The sequence below is a fragment of the Heterodontus francisci genome, chromosome 26 (genome assembly GCF_036365525.1).
Source record: "Heterodontus francisci isolate sHetFra1 chromosome 26, sHetFra1.hap1, whole genome shotgun sequence".
In the NCBI taxonomy this organism is placed as follows: Eukaryota; Metazoa; Chordata; class Chondrichthyes; order Heterodontiformes; family Heterodontidae; genus Heterodontus; species Heterodontus francisci.
The window spans coordinates 64,230,127-64,241,278 of record NC_090396.1 but is presented as its reverse complement, the minus strand read 5'-3'; the positions used below and the strand labels follow the sequence as shown (position 1 = coordinate 64,241,278).

The 11,152-nt window shown below is 44.5% G+C and overlaps 1 protein-coding gene across 1 annotated transcript in view; it reads left to right on the top strand.

The window, feature by feature from the left end:
- Positions 1 to 11,152, top strand: part of cep131 (centrosomal protein 131) — a 149,118-nt gene that overhangs the window by 56,659 nt on the left and 81,307 nt on the right. The window contains 3 exon segments of the mRNA XM_068058421.1: positions 1,531 to 1,613; positions 8,629 to 8,817; positions 10,232 to 10,423. Of these exon segments, the coding sequence (XP_067914522.1) occupies positions 1,531 to 1,613; positions 8,629 to 8,817; positions 10,232 to 10,423 (464 nt within the window).

Below are 11,152 nucleotides of genomic sequence, written 5' to 3'. Positions count from 1 at the left end.
GAGCTGCCGCGATTCCAAGTGTAGCGACTCATTTTAAAAAGCCGGGGTGGGCTGCCCCCCGGTCCCCAAAATCACGTGGAGGGGGCTGGCTGTCCATCCCCGGCAGTGGCGTCGGCTGTCTGAGCGCAGGCGCTGACACAATATTTAAAGGGCTGTCAGCCCTACCGTGAAATTTAAATATTTAAAGGGAAATTTAATTACATTAAATAAAAACATCTCTTTTGCCCCTCTCCCACCCCCAATAACAATTAAGTTAGTTATTTGCCCTTCCCCCCCCCCCCAACCAAAGAACACTTACCTTTACCATCTGACCTTCCCTACTGCCCTCCCCCCACCAAACTGCACAAACTTTCAACTTCAACTCTTCCCACCATCCTCTACGCCTATGACACTAATTTGACCCTGTTTCCCCCCCCACTCCCCCCCCCCCCCCCCCCCCCAACAACACTGATAAACATGTCTCCCCCACCCTCCCCAGAAGTGTTCCGCCTCGTTTCCCCGGATAGGCATCCGAAGCTGCAGCAGTGCTGGCCGCTGGGCTGAAGATCGCGGTGGGACATAAGGAGTAGGCATGAGATTCATTAATTCAATAATTTTAATTTATTCAAATATTTAAATTGCAGTCCCGCCACAGAGCTGCGAGGGGATGAGGGTGGGTGGGGAGGGGGTCGCCACGAGGCCTCGCTGCCGCTGGTAAAATCGGGGCTGGGCCCTGCAGGCGTCAAGGTCCATGGCGGGCCTCATCCGGGGCCATCTTCAGGCACCCCCCCACCTTTGCCACGGAGCCCGATGTCGAGGGCTCCTTAAAATCCTGCCCGATGTTACTGTAATTTTTCTGGGACCTTCATGGATTTCACTAAGGTTATGGCAACGAGCATTAAAGCCCTTTTGGAAATTCACCCTCCTTGAAGTTTGTGTCAAAAGTCTTCTCAATGTTGTATTGTGTATGAGAGAGCATTTTGAAAGGGAGAACACTAAGGTAAAGTAACATTGGTTCAAAGTTCAACACTGTTCAAATCATGTATCAAGAAACATTAAAATGTGTGTTGAAATATATTGACAAGCGCAAATTCTGTCCTCACCCTGCTGAGTTACGTCCATGTGCCACACAATGTACTTCATTGGCTGTAAAGTGCTTTGGGGCATCCTGAGGTCATGAAAGGTGCTGTAAAAATGCCAATCTTTTCTTTTATACAACGTATGAATAGAAGTGGTGATTAGGCAGTATTGTCTCATCAGCACCCTCCATTAACCTGCTGCAATGGGATAAGCAAGTACAGTTTAAATGATCTGCTCATTATTTTTTTTTGTTTTCTTCTCCCATCCCTCTCCCTTGATCTTCCTCCCAACAGCATAGCTGTGATAAGATTCTCCTTGAGTTTAGGGATTTCACCACCGTGAGCATTGGCATTTGGCCCTTCTCACATTCTAATAGGCTATCCGAGCCCGAGTCTGTCCACATCATGTTTTTTTTCAAAATGTTGTCATTTTACCCTTTCCTCATTTTTAAAAAACTTGTTCTTAATGCAGCTACAAATCCAGAACTGTATTCTAACCAGAGAACTGAAAGTCCCCTTGCCCTTGGACCTTGTGTAAAGACAGAAGAAGAACAGGTATGAGTTGAATGATTTATTATGTAATGTCACTCTAATTTATGTCGAGTTTTTATTTCACTTCTGATCAGTCTTGCTCTCTATTTGGCTCATATGTTTATCATTTCTGATGTGTATAAAAACTTGTTGCTTTCCCCATTGACTCTGAGTACTTGAGCAATATAAACCAGGAAAGTTCCATGTTTCATTTCTTAGCAGTGCTGAGTTAAGGCAGGGACACTATTATTGGCTTCAGTGCCTCTTCGTTAAGGAGGTTCCTGGGGATGAGTTTTCTGGGTCCATTGACAGTGGTCTGGGTGGTGGAAGGGTTGTCAAAATGCTGGGGGAAAGCATTGGGAGGGGAGCCCTGTGTCTTCCTGCTGCCAGCGGTGGGAAGGTTGGCAGTTCAGCTATCTGCCGGATGGCCTAGTGAACCACTTAAGTGGCCAATTGAGGGCCACTTCTTGCCTTCGCAGGCATTTTGCCCATGTCAGGAGACCGCCTGGTGAAACCTGACAGCCTGCCAGCGGGCTCCGGGGGTTGTGTGGGTCCCTCCTTTTATCGGCGTTTCATGGCCCACGGAGGGGCTGGCCTCACAGCAACAATGCTGCTGGTACTTAAGGACCCCCCTTCTTCCCCCACCCGCCCCCAAGATCGCTGGCCCCAGCTGCCCACAATCACACTTACCCTTCTTCGAAGTCGCCCTGCCATTGAGGCACTCTCTCCCTGCTGTTGCAGCCTCAGTAGTGATCACCGCTAACGGTGGAGGCTGCTGAGCTGCTGACCTTCTGATTAAGCCGGCAGCTCTTGGGGGAGGGCTGCTGTTCTTAATTTGACGGCAGCCCTGGCGGTGGCCTCTTATTTGGCTGGCGCTGGCAATATGATCTCTCGGGCCCCGCCACTGGCTGGTGGGGTCAGCTCCCGCTTTTGGCCTCAGCGGTTGGACTTCACTGTCAGTCACAAAATTCAACCTCTGTTCTGCATTTGAGACTTAATTTGAGTGCTGACAGGATAGGGGGCAGTCTACAACATTTTTTCTTGTTCCACCCCTACCCTCTCCATGGTCAAATTGCCTGTTGATACTCGCTGTCGAGGTGTACACATGAAAAGTGGCCTCTTAGGTGAGGAACTGGAGGACAGTGGCTCTCCATATGTCAGCAAGGAATCAATACTTCAGGAGGGGAGTGAAGAAAAACTGCTGAATCAATTGGTAACTTTTTAAATAAGATTTCATTTGTAATATCAAATGAAACTAGTTTTAGTACACGGTAAAAAGAGAGACAAAAACAAGAAATGCTGGATTCACTCAGCAGGTCTGGCAGCATCTGTGGAAAGAGAAGCAGAGTTAACGTTTCGGGTCAGTGACCCTTCTTCGGAACTGACAAATATTAGAAAAGTCACAGATTATAAACAAGTGAGGTGGGGGTTGGGCAAGAGATAACAAAGGAGAAGGTGCAGATTGGACCAGGCCACATAGCTGACCAAAAGGTCACAGAGCAAAGGCAAACAATATGTTAATGGTGTTTTGAAAGACAAAGCATTAGTACAGATTAGGTGTGAATATACTGATTATAGAACATCAGCAAGTGCAAACCTGAAGAAAAACAACCTGAAAAAAACAGTGGGTAAGCAAACTGAACAAACTAAGATGAAATGAAATAAATGCAAAAAATGTAAAAAGGAATGCAAAAAAAGGAAGAAAAAATAACTAAAAATGAAAGTAAAGTGGGGGGCTGTCATGCTCTGAAATTATTGAACTCAATGTTCAGTCCGGCAGTCTGTAGTGTGCCTAATCGGTAGATGAGATGCTGTTCCTCGAGCTTGCGTTGATGTTCACTGGAACACTGCAGCAATCCCAGGACAGAGATGTGAGCATGAGAGCAGGGGGGAGTGTTGAAATGGCAAGCAACCGGAAGCTCAGGGTCCTGCTTGCGGACTGAGCGGAGATGTTCCGCAAAGCGGTCACCCAGTCTGCGCTTGGTCTCCCCAATGTAGAGGAGACCACACTGTGAGCAGCGAATACAGTATACTACATTGAAAGAAGTACAAGTAAATCGCTGCTTCACCTGAAAGGAGTGTTTGGGGCCTGGGATAGTGAGGAGAGAGGAGGTAAATGGGCAGGTATTACACCTCCTGCGATTGCAAGGGAAGGTGCCCTGGGACGGGGACGAGGTGGTGGGGGTAATGGAGGAGTGGACCAGGGTGTCGCGGAGGGAACGATCCCTTCGGAATGCTGACAGGGGAAGGGAGGGGAAGATGCGACTGGTAGTGGCATCACGCTGGAGGTGGCGAAAATGGCGGAAGATGATCCTTTGGATATGGAGGCTGGTGGGATGAAAAGTGAGCACAAGGGGAACCCTGTCACGGTTCTGGGAGGGAGGGGAAGGGGTGAGGGTAGAGGTGCGGGGAATGGGTCGGACACGGTTGAGGGCCCTGTCAACCACAGTGGGGGGAAATCCTCGGTTGAGGAAAAAGGAGGTCATATCAGAAGCACCGTCATGGAAGGTAGCATCATCAGAGCAGATGCGTCGGAGACGGAGAAACTGGGAGAATGGAATGGAGTCCTTACAGGAGGTAGGGTGTGAAGAAGTGTAGTCGAGGTAGCTGTGGGAGTCAGTGGGCTTATAATGGATATTGGTAGACAACCTATCCCCAGAGATGGAGACAGAGAAGTCGAGGAAGACAAAAAGAGAGACATTGTTTGCTATCCAAACTAAGCATTCTGCTACTTAATATTATTTGAATCTGAATAACAAATCCGTGTGCAGTTGGGACTGGCTGCTTTTCATATCCTTATGGGCCCTTTTTATCTTAGCAGAGCTTTTACACAAATACGAAAAGGCATAATAAAATTATTGCTTTGTGTTCTCTTGGCGGAAAACTATGACTTCAAATATGCTGTTATCATGAATTGGTGGTATGTTCTCAACTAAGGCTTCTTGTGCATGCTGCTAACTAGCTCCAGCGACCCGGGTTCGATTCTGGGTACTGCCTGTGTGGAGTTTGCAAGTTCTCCCTGTGACCGTGTGGGTTTCCGCCGGGTGCTCTGGTTTCCTCCCACAGCCAAAGACTTGCAGGTTGATAGGTAAATAGGGCGGCGCAGTGGTTAGCACCGCAGCCTCACAGCTCCAGTGACCCCGGGTTCAATTCTGGGTACTGCCTGTGCGGAGTTTGCAAGTTCTCCCTCTGACTGCGTGGGTTTTCGCCGGGTGCTCCGGTTTCCTCCCATAGCCAAAGACTTGCAGGTTGATAGGTAAATTGGCCATTATAAATTGCCCCTAGTATAGGTAGGTGGTAGGGGAATTGAGGGAAGGTGGGGATGTGGTAGGAATATGGGATTAATGTAGGATTAGTATAAATGGGTGGTTGATGGTCAGCACAGACTCGATGGGTCAAAGGGCCTGTTTCAGTGCTGTATCTCTTTTTAAAAAAAAAAATTGAAACTTAAAATGCTAATATCCCCTCAGTTATTGGCTTGTTTTGAGCCACACAGGATGGATATAGAAACCTTTCAACAAGAACTTGCAATTATTTTTGCCTTTTAATGTAGAAAAACATCCCAAAGCACTTCACAAGGGCATAATTAAAAAATGGATGCTGAGCCAAAGAAGGAGATGTTTGGAGGGGATGACTGAAAGTTTGATCAGAGAGAGGTGCATTAAAGAAGGTCTGAAAGAAGGAAAGGGAGGTGAAGATGCTGAGGGTTTTGGGGAGGAAATTCTAGAGTGTCGGGGGCTGCAGGTACAAACAGCAATGGTGGGTGAGGGGTGGGGTTGTACTATGCCATTGCTAGAGGAATGCAGATGGTAGGGTGGGGGGGATTGGTGGTTTGTAGGGATGAGAGCCATTAGGAGAGCAGGTGGGTCTCATGGATGAGATAAGCTTAGACAAGGTATATGAGGAGATGGGGAAGAAACTACATCGAGAGACATGGGTTCAAGGTTAAGGTGGGGGTTGCCTAGGGGAAAGTTTTGCTTGGTTGGGCAGGGGAGAAGCTGCAGAGACAGCTGAATGTCTCCAGCATTGGTGACAAGGAAGTTCCTGAGCCTTGTACTTGTTAGGGGTGAGGGTGGAGGAGTAAAAGAAGAGTCGTTTATGGAGACAATTGATGATGAAGTAACGAAGCTGGACTTTGTCTTTACTCCTGGAGTTGTAGGCAGATTTGGTAGAGGAGAGAGAGAAGCCTGATAGTTACAGGGAGGTGTTGGGCAGAGGGAGTGGTTATGTAGGCTGAAAACCTGGAAATGTGCGTAATGTGGGAATCCTGCTGAATTTAACAGCAGGACCTCATTTCAAAATGTTTGCCTCTGTTGTTTGGTCAGCTTGGCTGACTGAAGGAAGCAGCCGGGGAGTGGAGTGTGGAGAAAGATTGCAGGCCAGTCTGAAGATTGGGGGTGGGGGGAGGCCTGTTGTGGCACATTAGCCGTGGGGGTGGTGGGGAGTACACCTGCTCCTCCTAGAAAGGCACTTGTCCAACTGGATTTAGGTGTTTTTGCCTCCCTTCAGCTGCTGCATTTCCCCGAAACTTGGGCAGTCCAGCTCTCAGCTGTTCAGTGTAAAAGTGTGTTAAGATCTGAGGCACACAGCTTTATTAGCATATTTAAATTACTGGCCAACCTCTCAACACAGGCTACTCACTTGCCACCCGCGCCCTAAACAACTCATCCTGGTTCAACCTGAAGTGGGCTCGTTGACGATGGTTCAATGTTGGGTTTCAGATTTCTTAAGAGTTTAACCCCCTGTCCTAATTCTGCCCATCCTGAAGGATTAAAACTCCCCCATAATGCCTGATCTGGTGATCGATGGTTAAATAGATTGCGTGTCCGATTCATCAAAATCTGTGCCCATTGGACCTGAGGGGCTGAAGAAGGAAGCTTCAACTGGGGGAAACAACCAGAATGGGAGATGTCTATGGTTTTGCTGGGGAGAACGGTGTAAAAGATGGAGGTGAGAGAGTGGTTGAGCCAATCGGGGAAGAATAGTAATGTTGCATAATTGCACAGAAATTAAACAATAATTGTCTGTCCCTGGGTTCGTTTTGTTCGGGCCAGGGCATTGGAGTGGAACATCCGTTTTGCAGCAGAGCCTGTTAGTACTATTCACAACAATGAAGGGGAGCGGGGGATGCGGGGATACTGGCTGCGATAAGTTACTGTTCCTGATGTGAAGGAGCTAATATATGCAATTGAAATAATGTGCTCATTAAGCACTCCTGTGTTTGAAATTCTGCTGTAATTAATAATCAACCTAATGTCGTTATGAAATTTGTTTGCTATTTGACAAAAGAAATTTTTAAAATTCATTAATAACACCTTCATTAAAACCGATTTATTAACATTTTCTACAAGCACAAATTCAACCAGTTAAATTACTGACCGATTTATTGTTGGTAGTAATTTAACTCCCTCACTTTGTTGGACTCAGAAACTCTTTGATTTTTTGTTTCTCAATGATTTAAATGGATTTTCAAAAATATTGAGATAAAAATTAAAACAGAAAAGAAAATCATAAAATGTTTGTAACCTGCAAAGTTCTTCCATATAATTGTTTTAATGCTACTCTCAGATCTCCTGTGCATTGCTTATGGTGAATCAGAGGGTAACAATGGGATGTTATCAGCAAAGTGTGACAGGAAGTAAGTGTGACCCAGGAAATGTATGCTGTATGCAAGACTTTTAATGTTTAAAGTAACTGAAAGCTTGAACATATATGCACATACCTGTGCAGAATATAGGCATTTCCACATGTGTTGATGACACCACGTGTACTTGCACTGCAAAACATATGTGTTTAGACAAAAAAAAGCTTTCATCATCACCGATCAACTATTGTTGAAGCTCCTGTGACTGTCCTGCACTCCTTTTAATGAGGCAGGGACCATGAACCATTTAAAAAAAAAAAGTAGTTGACACCCAAGCCTTCAGACAGATACAAAATTATATATATCTCTTCCACCCCCTCCCCCAACTCTGGTCAGTTTTTCTTGAAAATGCTGCCTCATGGTGGAATATATTTCGATGGGCATCAGTGACATACATCCCCCATAGTCTATGTACGGGCCTAGACATGGAACCTGAAGCCTATCCTATTTTTGTGTGTGTGAGATTTATATTTATGTTATACATTCCAGCAGAGGTCTCTGTAGTCCCTCTGTAGCAAAGGATGTAACAGAATGCTGGCAGACTTCCACCAGCTGTCCTTACCCGAACTCAAATTACAAGAACACTGTGGAATCTTAGACGTACTTGGAGTTTCTGAATTTTGTTTCTATAATATTTAAATATTGTAACCATATTGAAATCCCCATGAGGTTGTTCAGATTTCTCACTTTGTACCTATATTGGTGCATTCAGTAACGTTATTTTGTTTTATGATTTATGAAAAACCGATGCGGAAAACCTGAAATGAGACAGAAATTGTTGGAAACAGTCAGCAGGTCAGGCAGCATCTGTGGAGACAACGGAGTACTTAGCATTGCAGATGTTTCGTTAAAACAGATCTTTATTTCGCCTGCTGATTCGCATTCTTTTTTGGAAAAAAAAGTGCTTTCATTTAATAACTTTTGATTTTTAGTCAGTTTGGCTTATGGTACAGTTATTACCTCTGAGGTTTGAACTTTATTCCAGCAAATGAACTAGACTGACATTTCAGTGCAGTATTGTAGATAGCGCTGTACTGTTGGAGGTCCTGCCTTTCAGATGCATAATCAGACCTGGGCCCCATATGCCTGTTAAGATGGATTCAAAAGGTCCTGTGACACTATCTAAAGAGCATGTTCCTGATGTCCTGGCCAACATTCATTCCTCAATCAATGCTGCCAAAACAGATGAATTGGCCATTTTATGTCATTGTTATTTGTGGGACTTTTGCTGGATGCAGTTTGGCTGCTGCATTTGCCACAAAACAACAGTGTCTACGCTTCAGAAGTGATCAGTTAGCAGTGATATACTATGGGATGTCTTGTGCATATGAAGAGCACAATATTAAAGCAAATTTCTTCCTAAGTTTTATTAACTAACCTAAAAATGTTTTGTAGAACCAGTCACAGGATGTGATTCTGAGAGAGATGCCAGTTGAGGAGCAGGAGATAATGACAACAAGCCTAACCCAGTCTAAAACAACACTGAATGATGTGCTTGACACACTCAAACTGCTGGAAGAAGAACCTAAATTACTCCCAGAACCAAAGGTTTATAAAAAGGATAAATATGCTTGGATAGATGAGGTAATTTTGATGTACGTTTTTCTTGTCAAAAAAAAACGTTGAGTTATTTGGACAAGGTTCATCTTGTAAGGCAGGATTGTTAAGTAGGTGCTGATGTTGCACTTGTTCCAACTATTATCACCTTCCCTATTCTTTTGGGGCCAGCAACCCTTGAAGGTCTTCCTGGTGGAGTCAGAAGGGGCAATAGAGAAGAGTCATCATCAGCAGCATGGAAACTTTCCCTGGTATCTGGACAGGGAACCAGGGGAGAATGGAAAGCCGCTAGTCCAGATAATCTGGAGAGATGCTATTTTAAGAGTGTGGTGCAACTAAAACCTACTGATATCCTAAACCAAGGATTGCCTGCTTGTGGGTCTACTTTGGATGACCACTCTCCTGAGTATAAGGTACAAGATGCATCATCATGGAATGGCACCCAGGTGGCTCACAAGTGGAGGTACTTACTGCTATACTCCGTCTGCTAGTCATTACTTCTATGGGCAGAACGCTAACTGTTTTGTCCCTACATGGCTGGGTGCTAATGGGAAATAAATTTTTTCCCATGAACCTGATTAATGTTACAACTTAGGGGGTAGATGAGGGCTGCACGATGATGCTCCTAGGCAGTGATCCATTCGGCCACCCAATTCCTCCTCTTTCCTTCAGTCTGAAGGCAAACATTGCCTCGACTATTGATTCTACAGTTCATTTCTGTAGATTGTTACAGGACAATTTGAATGTGGGATAGAGTACAGCAACTGGAAATCTATGAATGGTCGGAAACAATATTTGGTAACAACATCCATAGGTCTGTCTAGCCTCCTATGCACTTGCACTGATTCAGAGCACGTTGGTGGTTACATTAACTATAACTCTTTGCTATGTTTTGAGGGTCGTGCGCAAAAGTTGACAGTTTGAGTTGGTTAACTGAAAGAAATAGGTGGGGACTGTATTTTAAATTCTTACACTGCAACTTGCAAAGCACAATGTGATCTTAAATTGTTCCACTGTAGCTTGTAAGGCACATTGTGATCTTAAATTGTTTCACTGTAGCTTGTAAGACATTACAATAGTCGAAACTTGAAAAAAATCAGGGTGAAACAATAGAATGGACTCATGTCGATATATGGGTAAAATTAGCTGCAGTAGCATTGATTGGCTGAGAATGGATTATGACATGGCGGTGTGGCCGTGGGGCTTGTGGAATATAAAGAACCGTCTTAAGGAGGGACAGCAGGGCAAGAACAAAGGATCAGATAACTTGAAAAATTGTGGTCAAAGGACTGGTGTAATATTAATCTTTTGTACTTACTGCCCTTGTGACTGTGTGTAACGAATTGTACTTCTCAAAATTGCTGATTGCTACTGTATTAACAATGCGCTTTATCTGCTTGATGTGCATGGTTTATTTTATACACACTCTCTTAATAAACAGGATTGTGACTCCACATCCTTGACGGCAGATAATCTGGAGAAGCTGGGGCAGATCGAGCAGGCTTCAGGCTTGCCAAATGACGGCACACTGCTGTCTGAAGCAAAGCTGCAAAGCATTATGAATTTCTTGGATGAGATGGAGAAGTCCGAGCAGGAGCGGCCAAGGTCTTGTTCCTCAACAGCACCCGGAGAGGTAAGTCAGACTGTCACCTTTTCTTTTCTTTAAACTAAGTTGCTGTAACCCTAAAATCAATACCAAAGAAATGCTTTCAGGAAAAACACAAATAGGTTTACTTAATCACTCAATATTTATGTATTTTCTCTCTTATTGGTAGAATCACCTATATAACATTGGAAATTGCACTTTAGTTGCCCACATATGATTTTGAGAGCGATGTTAGTGAAAGTACAGGAGGCAATAATATGTTCGACCTAGTCTGAAAATTACAGGCCAAAAATAGCCTTCCCAGAAAGAATTATCTTAACTTTGAGTCATTTATGGTATAGAAGGAGGCCATCCGCCTCATCAAGTCCATGCCGGCTCGCCACAAACAGTGAGCATCAGCAGCTCAGTAAACATAGTTGATTTCCTAATTGAGTTTATATTTTTGGTGTGAAATTTAAGTTGCAGCAGTGTGCAGGGAATTTAATTTTCCTTTGATAAAGCAAGGGGAGAGACAGTCAGAAATTGGCAGTTTGAAGGCAGTGTGAGTGCAATTTGTCCTGAAATCATCAATAGATTTGAACTGGAGTATGATTTTTAAATGAGGCATGGGATCAAATACCACTCTACATTCACAATTAAGTTTGGTCAAGTGTCTTAGCTGTGACTTGTTCCCAGCTTCTTGCAGTGCTGCTTTTGGTCTAACACTGCGTGTTACATGGCAATTAAAGGCATTTGAAAAAAGCTGCATTGAAGATG